The sequence below is a fragment of the Lithobates pipiens genome, unplaced genomic scaffold (assembly GCF_037356315.1).
Source record: "Lithobates pipiens isolate NorthernLeopardFrog02 unplaced genomic scaffold, aLitPip1_a1.2 Scaffold_3, whole genome shotgun sequence".
Lineage (NCBI taxonomy): Eukaryota > Metazoa > Chordata > Amphibia > Anura > Ranidae > Lithobates > Lithobates pipiens.
In genome coordinates this window covers 23,279,688-23,291,751 of record NW_027507790.1, presented here as the reverse complement: position 1 = coordinate 23,291,751, position 12,064 = coordinate 23,279,688, and the positions used below count along the sequence as shown (strand labels likewise).

Below are 12,064 nucleotides of genomic sequence, written 5' to 3'. Positions count from 1 at the left end.
GTAGTGTTTGTGGTTTATGCAATATTAGCACTTTTTTGCACTTTTACAGAGAGCGTGGTTTCAATTAATTTAATTATTTCACAATTATCCTCATAACGTGCTGCTCCTATTTGTTATTATACATATCCAATTATATAAGATTTTTCCATATGCGCTGGTTGGTGGTATTTCCACTTACCACTATTTCTTTTAAGATTGCCCTGTATTTGGCTCCATCCATCTTCCCATCAACTCTGACCAGCTTCCCTGTCCCTGCTGAAGAAAAGCATCCACACAACATAATGCTGCCACCACCATGTTTCACAGTGGGGCTGGTATGTTAAGGATGATGTGCAGTGTTAGTTTTCACAGAACAACTGTATTTATAATTAGATTAACCACTTGCCGCCCACCCTATAGGCAATTGACGGTGGCAAAGTGGTTTCATAATCCTGATCGGACGTCATATGACGTGATCAGGATTATGAGCCGCTGCGCGCCCCCGGGGGCGCGCATCACGGCGATCGTTCTTGCTGGGTGTCAGTCTGACACCCGGCAACTACGATCTCGGTAAAGAGTCTCCGACGGAGACTCTTTACCACGTGATCAGCCGTGTCCAATCACGGCTGATCACAGTGTAAATGGGAAGAGCCGGTGATCGGCTTTTCCTCACTCGCGTCTGTCAGACGCGAGTAGAGGAGAGCCGATCGCCTGCTCCTCTGACAGGGGGGGTCTGTGCTGATTGATTATCAGCACAGCCCCCCTGAGGATGCCCACACTGGACCACCAGGGACTCCACCAGACCACCAGGGAAAAGGTAATCCTCCCTAGACCACCAGGGATGCCAGTCAGCACAATGGATGCCAATCAGTGCCCATAATGAATGCCAATCAGTGCCCACAATGAGCATCACTGATTGGCATGCATTATTGTTTGGCACTGATTGGCATCCATAAGTACAGTATAACACCAATGCCGCCTATGAGTGCCCACCTGTGCCGCCTATGAGTGCCCACCTGTGCCGCCTATGAGTGCCCACCTGTGCCGCCTATGAGTGCCCACCTGTGCCGCCTATGAGTGCCCACCCATGCCCATCTGTGCCGCCTATCCATGCCAATCTGTGCCGCCTATCCATGCCCATCTGTGCCGCACATCCATGCGAATCCGTGCCACCTATTAGTGTCCATCCGTATCGCCCATCCGTGTCGCCCATCCGTGCCACATATCAGAGTCCATCAATGCCACCTCATCAGTGCCACATCATTGGTGCCCATCAGTGCCGCCTTATCAGTGCCCATCAGTGTAGCCCCATCAGTGCCCATCAGTGAAGGAAAAAAAGGAATTAACTACAAAGTTTTGAAACTGAAACAAAAAAAACATTTTTTTTTTCAAAATTTTCGGTATTTTTTTATTTGTAGCGCAAAAAATAAAAACCGTAGAGGTGATCAAATACCACCAAAAGAAAGCTCTATTTGTGGGAAAAAAATGATAAAAATTTCATTTGGGTACAGTGTAGCATGACCGCGCAATTGTCATTCAAAGTGCGACAGCACTGAAAGCTCAAAATTGGTCTGGGCAGGAAGGTGTTTAAGTGCCCAGTATTGAAGTGGTTAAATCATATACATGTGGACTCGATTTACTAATTATGTGACTTCTGAAGACAATTGGTTCCACTAGATTTTAGTTAGGAGTAAGCGGGCTTAATACAAATGCACGCCACACTTTTCAGATATTTATTTGTAAAAAAAAATTGAAAACTATTTATCGTTTCCCTTCCACTTCACAATTATGTGGCACTTTGTGTTGGTCTATCACATAAAATTCCAATAAAGTAAATTTTACCTTTTTGGTTGTAACATGACAAAATATATCAAAAATTTCAAGGGGTATGAATACTCTTTCAAGGCACTGTATATACGTGATTCTGTGCAGCCAGCCCGCACTCTAGAACTGGTTAATATAATAAATGTTTGCTTTTGGGTTTAATACCACTTTAACTCTATTCACAAAACATGGATTGTTCACAGGACTTGAGGACAAGTTAGTGAAACACTGACTTTCAGGATGGAACAATGTTTTATGATTTCCCTTTCTATAGACCATTGTCGTTGATACAGATCCTCCTTGCTTTCAAAATAAATGTGCTTGTTTTAAAACTATAGGTGGGACTTCTGGTGTAGGAAAAGAGACAGCCATTGCCTTGGCAAGACGTGGTGCCCGTGTCTGTATTACAAGTCATGATGAACAGAAAGGAGAGGCTGCTGTACGAGAGATTAAGAAAGAGAGTCCAAGTATGAACGTCCAATTCTGGTGTCTGAACTTGGCAAACCTGCAAAGCATACGTAACTTTTGCAGAGAGTTTCTGAAGGCTGAAAAACGCCTTGATATCCTTATAAACCTTGATGGTAAGTATTGTCGTAAATATCTATTTTTGGTTTCACCTTTAACTTGTGTTGACTACCATGTTCTCTCAGGTAACGTATTATAGCAGTGGCATTGGGGACAGAACTTGGCTAAAAATGGTACCCTCTAGAGTCCCGAATAACACACTTAAACTGTAGTAGCTGGGCAATTTAGTCTAGAAGTCCGTAGGCATTTGGTATACCGTTGCAAGTAACAGATATGTCTTTAAAAAATTGCATAGGCATTTTGGCGTATTGGATTTGCACAGTCAGGTTTAAAAATTTTAGGTTTACATCCAGTCGCAAACAACCTTTTCCAATTAACCGGTTCTCGACCAGCGCACGCCGATATACGTTGGCAGAATGGCACGGGCAGGCATATTGTCAGTAGTGACTCCTGCAGATAACGGAGGAAGGAGGCAACAGACTGTAATGACACTTAGTGCTCGTAATTGAGACATTAAGTACACATCATAGAGCAGGGGTCTCAAACTGGGGGAAGCCTTCCTCCAGCTGTTTCGAAACTACAAGTCCCATGAGGCATTGCAAGCATGATGGTTAAAAGCATGACTCCCACAGGCAGAGGCATGATGGGACTTGTAGTTTTGCAACAGCTGGAGGGCCCCAGTTTGAGACCCCTGTCATAGAGGGATATGCTTTGTTCATATTTCATGTCTGAGGTTTACAACCATTTTAAGGAAGCCCATTCATTTTGAATAGGTTGTCAATACAACGTGGAGGTGGTTATCTGGCGCTTCCTCTTACTCTCTAGGAGGGACAGAGGCGAGGTATAAATGATAGCTCCTAGAATTCAATGACGTTTCCCCCTGTAGTGGGACCCCTTTGAGGGAGTGCCCTTTGCAGCCCTACAGGCATAATAATTTAGTGTACAGCAGCCAAGGCAGAGGAGCAGACTGATGACATAAATGATTTGTAAAGTCGCTAGGGGAATGTGCCCTGTGACCAAATTACATCATTACGCTGCACTGTTGTCCAAGCTCACACAGTGGAAGCAGATAGTGACAAAGGGGATTAAGGAAGGGGGTTGGACATGTTGTCACCCCTGCATAGGGTGCAAAAAAAGATGTTGTCACCCTAAGATGTTAAGTGTGACATAACATTATTTGTAAATGAACTCAGCAGAAAGCTCTTGGGTGTGTGTGTGTGTGTGTGTGTATATATATATATATATATATATATATATATATATATATATATATAATTACATAATATCATTTACATTAAATACAAACATCCTTAGTACAGAATGGCATGTAGTAGCATGTTTTCTTTAATTATTCCAATGTGCATAATAATGTGGTTGCTTTAAATACGGTAAAGAAGTAATTGCCTCAGAGTATTCATTTAAAATAGGTTGTGTTGAAATTGCCCCGAAGAAGCATGTAAAGGCATTCTTTAGCATTTTAAATCAAGTGAATCTTCTATGTATTTTTAATTGAAAACCTTTTTCAACTGTGCTTTCCGCAGAATTAATTAATTTCATTAAATTGACTACCGAAGTTTGTTGCATTTATTATAATCTCCACTAGATGGAGTTGTGGATTTTGCTCCAAATGGCTGACTATATCTACAGCATCTCCAACAACTGCATTTCATGGTCGTCTCTATTAATTGGATAATCACGGATTAAAAAAATATATATATTCATATTCTGAAAGGCTCACTTTTTTTTACTTTTTTTAGTTTTTTATGCAGTGCTGTGTACTCTAGACAAGATGTGTAAGTTTGGCTTTTTGTAGACAAAATGTCAAACCATCTGTGTTTTCTAGTAATGCAGAGTGCTGAAAGAAAATTAAATTTTATATTCCCTTTTCTTCAGTAAATAAAAATCTACTTATTAGGGTCCGTTCACACAGGGGCAACTCCGATCCGACTTCAGGTCGCCCCTAGTCGCCTCAGGTCGGACAACATTTAAAAAGCAATGTAAGTGAATGAGAGCCGTCTTAATGCACACTACTGAAGTCGCTTCCGACTTCAGAAAAGGTTCCTGTACTACTTGAATCCAACTTGTAGGCGACTGGTACCCATTGATTTCAATGGAGGTCGCCTTCAAGTCGGATCTCCGTCTATACGGAGGCGACTCTGACAGAATTATCAGCTCTCAAGAGGGCACTCCACGCCAAATTTCAGAAAAAAAAATTGGCGTGGGTTCCCCTCCGAGAGCATACCAGGCCCTTAGGTCTGGTAGGAATATTAAGGGGAACCCCCTACGCCGAAAAAACGGCGTGGGGGTCCCCCCCAGATCCATACCAGACCCTTATCCGAGCACGCTACCCGGCCGGCCAGGAAAGGGGGTGGGGACGAGCGTACCAGGCCGCGTGCCCTCAACATGGGGGGGCCCCCCACCCCAAAGCACCTTGTCCCCATGTTGATAAGGACAAGGGCCTCTTCCCAACAACCCCGGCCGTTGGTTGTCGGGGTCTGCGGGCAGGGGGCTTATCGGAATCCGGGAGCCCCCTTTAATAAGGGGGCCCCCAGATACTGGCCCCCCACCCTATGTGAATGAGTATGGGGTACAACGTACCCCTACCCATTCACCTGTGAAAAAAATGTAAAAAAAAAACACAACACAGGGTTAAAATAGTTTATTGCACAGCTCCGGGGCTCTTCTATCTTCGGGGGTCTTCTCGCCGGACTCCTCCGCTATCTTCTGCTAGCGGAGGAGCCAGGCTTTCTTCTTTGTCGCCGCCCTCTTCTTCCGACTTCGGGGGTCTTGTCCCCCTCTTCGGTTCTTCTTGCCGGGCCACCGCTTCTTCTTTCAGCTCTTTTACTAGCAGTGGCCCGGTCTTCTGTCGCCGCCGCCACCGCCTTCCGTTGTTGTTCTTCTTCTTCTCCTGGAGATGTTGACTCAACGCTCTCTCCGGCCGCAATGCCAGAGATGCGGTGCGCGGCGACTTATATAGGGACAAGGGGCGGGATTGATGTCACATGGTGACCCCGCCCCCTTACGATGACACAGTCCCAACATCCTCTGGGACTATGACATCGTGACACCATGTGACATCAACCGGCGACCCCGCCCCTTGTCCCTATATAGGTCGCCGCGCACCGCGTCCCTGGCATTGCGGCCGGAGAGAGCGTCGAGTCAACATCTCCAGGAGGAGAAGAAGAAGAACGGAAGGCGGCGGCGGTGACAGAAGACCGGGCCACCGCTAGTAAAAGAGCTGAAAGAAGAAGCGGTAGCCCGGCAAGAAGAACCGAAGAGGGGGACAAGACCCCCGAAGTCGGAAGAAGAGCGCGGCGATGAAGAAGAAAGCCGAGCTGCTCCGCTAGCATTAGAGCTAGCAGAAGATAGCGGAGGAGTCCGGCGAGAAGACCCCCGAAGACGGAAGACCCCCGGAGCTGTGCAATAAACTATTTTAACCCTGTGTTGTTTTTTTTTTTGTTTTTTGTTGTTTTTTTAGAGGTGAATGGGTAGGGGTACGTTGTACCCCATACTCATTCACATAGGGTGGGGGGTCGGTATCCGGGGGCCCCCTTTATTAAAGGGGGCTCCCGGATTCCGATAAGCCCCCCGCCCGCAGACCCCGACAACCAACGGCCAGGGTTGTCGGGAAGAGGCCCTTGTCCTCATCAACATGGGGACAAGGTGCTTTGGGGTGGGGCACCCCCCATGTTGAGGGCACGCGGCCTGGTACGGCTCAGGAGGGGGGGGCACACGCTCGTCCCCACCCCCTTTCCTGGCCGGCCGGGTAGCGTGCTCGGATAAGGCTCTGGTATGGATCTGGGGGGACCCCCACGCCGTTTTTTCGGCGTAGGGGGTTCCCCTTAATATTCATACCAGACCTAAGGGCCTGGTATGCTCTCGGAGGGGGAACCCACGCCAATTTTTTTTTCATAAATTTGGCGTGGAGTTCCCTCTTGAGAGTTCATTCCCTGATTGGCCACGGCAAAAGTCGCCTGGCCTGGGCGACTTAAAGTTGTGTTGTAAGTCGCCCCAAGTCGTGTTCAGGTCGTGTCCAAGTTGCCTCCAAAAGTCGTGTTGCCCCTGTGTGAACGGACCCTTAGGGTTGTCCCGATACCACTTTTTTAAGGCTGAGTACAAGTACCGATACCTTTTTTTTCAAGTCCTCTCTGATGCGAATATTTTTGTCATGTGACAGTGGCATTAATATGCAGCACTGATGACGTGGGGCTGTGTCCAGTAGCTTTTTATTTATTTTTTTACAATTTTTTTATTATTATTATATTTTTTTTATTAGCCCTGTTTAGTGGCTTTGAGATATCAGGGGTCTTAACAGACTCCTGACATCTCCCTTTTGAGACAGAGAAAAGGACTGAGTACAGATTCCCCTGCAGCCTCAGCTGCACTGAAGATGAATGGACAAGAGACCGAGGCTCCTCTCCATTCATAAACAGAGGAATTGTAAACACAGCTTTCGATGCTCTGTGACAGTTAAGAATGAACAAAGTCGGTTATCACTGACTGTGCATTCGGAAAAGGAAGGAGCCGGTAAATGTAATATTTACCGGCTCCTTGCTCTACTCTCCACCCTGACAAATCGAGGAGAGAGGGAGACCAAGGAGCACGGAGGGGGCCCGGAGCATGGTGATTGTAAAGCCTCCCCAGCACCGCACTGATCACCCCTGACTGTCCAGGTATCAGATTAGGCATCGCAGAATTTTCCAGAATACAAGTACTCCAGCAAATACTCGGTATTGGCACCAATACTAGTATCGGTGCAATCCTTCTACTTATTATGGGTTACTTCTAGGGCTGGGAAAAAAATCGATTTAAATCTTGAATCGAGTTGAGAGGTCAAATCGATTTTTTTTTTTTGATTTTTTTTTTCCCCACCAGGACCGGCGCTGACAGACGCCGCGGACTAGGCCGAAGCTGCGGCCTTGCCTAAAAACTCCTGCCGCAGCTCCTCCTTTGATTGGCGCAGTGTCCATCAAAAAAAAAAAAAAAAAACTTGCTATGAATCGAGTTTTTTTTTTTTTTTTTTTTTTTTTTTGAGAAAAGCGCCCAGCTCTAGTTACTTCCTTTTGCACTACCTATGAAAATAAATCATCAGTTTATGTACCGTATGTTGCAGCTTATAAAACAATTACAATTTAAGCGTCCTTACCTTAGTTGCAGGCCTAAATTATGATCAGTCATGGCTGCATATTAATTTCTCATTGGCCCATTTGGTGTTGGCACAAAGCGAGAATGAGTTTGTGTTTGTGAAGAAATCAGTGATACGTTTTTAGGCTTGGCTCATAATGAACACGACCTGAACAGAAAATAAAGTTGAATTTTGATGTGCATTGAGTACAGTTGTGATTTTTTTTTGCAGTAAGCAGCCTTCAGAGACCAGCAAGAAATTAGCTTTTATAGTTAGGTTGCTGAAATCTGGTTGGGTGCAATGGAATGTTGCACACCATTTCTCATTTCACTTTTATTAAATAAGCCCATTGATCATTTTTATTCAACACCGACAGTCATTTTACAACTGTGTGTTCATCAGGACTTGGGTTGGCAGAATGATGAAATTAATGGATGTCACATAATTGAACAGCTTTATCACAGTGATCTAGAAACGATAGTTCCGTTAAAGAAAAATCAGCAATTTATTTTTGCCTGCCTGTAGCCTGTGTGTTGTAATGATTAATGGACATAATGTTCACATAGACATCTTTAACTTCAGTCTTTAAGCTATTTTTATCACTCTTTCTTTCAAACTTCTGGAAAGAAACCACAGAACAGGGCTTTGTTAAATAAATATTAGCGATGTGTTTTGTTTTCTGATTTAAAAGAGAAGTATGGGCAAAGCTTCTTCACGGTCACAGGAGTGCACTTCTTAACTCTCCTGTGACCCTTAGCAGACAATGGGCTAAAGCCTGCTGTCGGCTGACGTCACAGAGTTGCTCCAGGCTCTGAAAGGATCCAGACCATATAATCGGGATCCACCCAGCTGGCTTCGGCTGTGTGTGCGACTGAGAGCCGGAAGCTAGCCGTGCTTGTCCCCTCTCCAGCCTAGTGCTCCAGTGAGCGCTGGAGGGGCGGAATGGAGTGTGGTGACTGACTGTCGCCGCACTCCGCTTCGGGAGGACCGAGCCAGCAGGGCACAGCTGCAGAATCAGACTGATGCTGCAGCGTGGAGGTGGGTATAGATGGTTTTATTTTGTTTTTTGTTTTTACAAAGTCCACACCTCTCCTTTTAATAATGTATTGCAGCTCTTTTCCTTCTGGTTAGTTCTTTATGGTGCATTTTTATATAACCTGTGCTGTGTTATATTATGTTGCATAAAACTGGAATAAAGACTGAATAAAAAAGGCAAGTGTTGTTAATTCAGGTTTAAAGTGATATTAAAAACCCTTTTTTTTTTTAAATAACAAGCATGTTATACTTACCTGCTGTGTAATGGTTTTGCACAGAGCAGCCCGAATCCTCTTCTTAGGTTCCATGCCAGCGTTCCTGGCCCCTCCATTTTACCAGGTGCTCTCACAGCAACAGCTGGCTGTGGGGGCACCCAAGCAGGCATGCATGCTCTTGACCCATGGCTCTGTGTGTACATTCACACATGGAGCAGCAGGTAGGCTCTGCCTCCTCGGTCTCCTGATTTGGCTCACTCGCTGTGATTGACAGCCAATGGCTCCTGCTGCTACCAAAAGCCAATCAGGAGTGCGAGTCCCCAGAGAGACCAGGCTCTCGTGGACATCGCTGGATTGAGAGGGGGCTCAGGTAAGTTTTAGGGGGGCTGGGGTTCTGCTGCACACAGAATTTTTTTTGTTTTTTTTTGTTTGAGGTTTTTTTACCTTCATGCATATGCATGAAGGTAAAAACCTTTTGGCTTTACAACAACTTTAATGACTGAAATAAGGAAGCATTCTACAATGAATTGTGCTGCATTTTTTTGTTTGTCATATTCCCTTTCGCTAATCCTCAGGCGTACCAGCTCTGCTGGACTGGACAGATAACGGATTCAGTATGTGTTTTGGAGTCAACCACCTTGGACCTTTTCTTCTCAGCAATTTACTTCTGGACCGCCTCAAGCATTGTGCACCAAGCCGTATCGTTAATGTCACTTCTAACATTCACAAATATCAGAAGCTGGACTTCACAGACCTTAACTACAACATAGTGCCACTTTTTACATACTGCAGGAGCAAACTGGCAAATGTTTACTTTACCCAGGAATTGGCTCGGCAGGTGGAGCGGCATGGCATATCTGCATGTGCTGTTCATCCAGGTCAGGAAACACTTTTTCTATTTGTGTTTTTTTTTTTTTTTTTTTGCATTAATACTATATTATGTATGTGTTCTGTAGTATGACGATGCTAAAACAACAACATTTTTATATTAAAGTGGTTGTAAACCCTTACAGACCTAGATCAAGCCTTACCTGTAGGTGCAAGAAATATCTCCTTAACCTCCTTACGCCATACACAATGGTGCAGGCACACTGAGCGTGCCGTTAGTGAAGGCGATCATGTCACTAACGGCTCCTGCGTGCATGCGCCGGAGTGACGTCAACGCTGCTCCGGCCAGTCACAGCGCCGGAGCAGCAATACCCCGGAAGTCACTCCGGGTATCATGGCAGCGACGGAGGAGGTGAACGAGGGTCTCTTTGGGGGCTTCGATCTCAGGTAAGTAATTCATAATGAGTTAATGAATTCAATATGCCTTTGTCCTGCAGGTTGTTGTTGTTGTTTTTTTTTTTTTTTTTCTTATTTTAAGAGAGGGTTTATTTCCTCTTAAAGTGCCTTGGTTTTTGGGGCTCCTTTTTCATTTAGAAGAAAAGTGAATAGTACTCTGATGCAAGGACTGCACAGGGTATTTCTGAACTTTGCACCAAATACTGCTTGGAAAGGGATGAGCTCTGCTTCTCACTTTCTTATACAGATGGAATTGGCTTTATTGAAGTTGTGTGCACCACATAAGAGACAAAGCTGTGATTTTCGAATCCCAAGGCCATGTGTATCTGCACCCACGTCCGGGCATAGACTCCCACGGGAGTCACTCCCCAGGACCCTCCACGGTGTTCTGGGAAACACACAGGTCCCAGAACACAGTGGGGACCAGTTAGGATGCAGAGCGCGACTCGAGCTGGCGCAGTAAGGAACTGGGAAGTGAAGCCGTCACGCTTCACTTCCTGATTCCCTCACTGAGGGTGGCGGCAGCAGCCGAGAGCCGTGCGATTGATCGGCTTCGGCTGCTGAAATCGCGGGCACCCTGGACAGGTAAATGTCCATTTATTTAAAAGTCAGCAGCTGCAGTATTTGTAGCTGCTGGCTTTTAATATATATATTTTTTTTGAGTGGACCCCCGCTTTAACCACTTCCTGTCCAGCCACTATAGTAAAGTGATAATAAAGGTTTTTTTTTTTTTTTTTTTAAACTATACTTACCTGCTCAGTGCAATAGTTTTGCACAGAACAGTGCCAAGCCTCTTCTTCTCGGGTACCCCGCCAACGCTCCTGGCTCCTCCCCCTTGGACAATGCTCCCAAAGCAAGCCGCTTGCTATGGGGTTACTGGTGTGTGCTCGCTCCTGAGCCCTGCTCTAGGTGTCACATAGAGCCACAGCTTTGCCCCCACCCCCTGCACTCTGCTCATTGGCTCACTGTCTGATTGACACTAGTGGGAGCCAATGGCTGTTCTGTGTCAGCCAATAAGGAGAGAGAGACCTAGGACAGCCGAGGCTCCAGTGCACATTGCTGGATTGAGAGGTTGCTTAAGTATTTGGGGGGGGGGGGGGGGGGGGGGGAATGCATGAAGGTAAAAAAAATCCTTCAGCCTTTACAACTACTTTAAAACAGTCACACAAGAGATTTGTCAGTTAAAGGATGCCACTCATGTGTGGCTTCTAGAGTGTTTGTGAGCACTGTGGATCACAGAGCAGGGTACAGGGCTAATGAAATTGGCCCTATAACATGTGATTGCTGTGACCAGTCTTGTATGCCTGCAGCCCTTTTAGCTGTTTCTGAGTGTTTATTAGGTGGTGACATTGCACTGCTCTGTCTACACTGGCTGCTGAACTGAGGACACTATATATCAGTGCAGCAGCCAGTGTCTTTGGTAAATAATCACAGCAGTATAATGTCATCATAGTGACACTGCACTGTTCTAGTGACAGTATGTTTTTTTTTTTTCTTACCCCAACATACTGTCACCAAAGCAAGTAGAGTATCGCCATGACATTGTACTGCTGTGGCGACGATCATGCACATACTGTGATATCAGAGCAGCCAGCCATTGTCTCTGATTACTGCCACAGCAGTACAGTGTCACCAAAGTGGCACTGTACTTACGCTGGTGATAGTATGTAAAAATACTGTATGTGGCCAGTGCAGCCAGTCTGTGTCCACCACCACAGAAGTCTCAGTATTATCATAAGGCCTTGGTTAAATGTGTGGCGCTCTCTGAAGAGCGATCATTGCTCATATAGCTCTTCAGAGGGCATTTGACAGGAAGTGAGAAAGCGTTGCATTGTCTTCTCACTGCCTGCTTCAACCCCTTGGACCCACATAAGCGCCCCTATTCATTTGCATGGCACTGCCCCACCAAAACCGATAGCAAGGTATTGCAGCCCCAGCGTGTGCACCCCCCAGCAACTGCCTCTGCAGCTAAAGGGGTTGGGGAGTGGTAAAATTGCAATTCAACCACAAGGTTTTACCTCCCCCAACCTCACATGTGAACGAACACTAATAGTGCAGCCAGTCACAGTATCTCTGA

General features: G+C 45.8%; 1 protein-coding gene across 10 annotated transcripts in view; it reads left to right on the top strand.

The window, feature by feature from the left end:
• Positions 1-12,064, top strand: part of LOC143940222 (retinol dehydrogenase 12-like) — a 90,466-nt gene that overhangs the window by 77,363 nt on the left and 1,039 nt on the right. For 9 of the 10 annotated variants that reach the window (XM_077461390.1, XM_077461386.1, XM_077461392.1 and 6 more), the window contains 2 exons: positions 2,142-2,384; positions 9,279-9,581. In XM_077461390.1, the coding sequence (XP_077317516.1) occupies positions 2,142-2,384; positions 9,279-9,581 (546 nt within the window). The remainder of the gene's footprint in view (positions 1-2,141; positions 2,385-9,278; positions 9,582-12,064) is intronic. The other variant, XM_077461395.1, reaches the window with a different exon arrangement.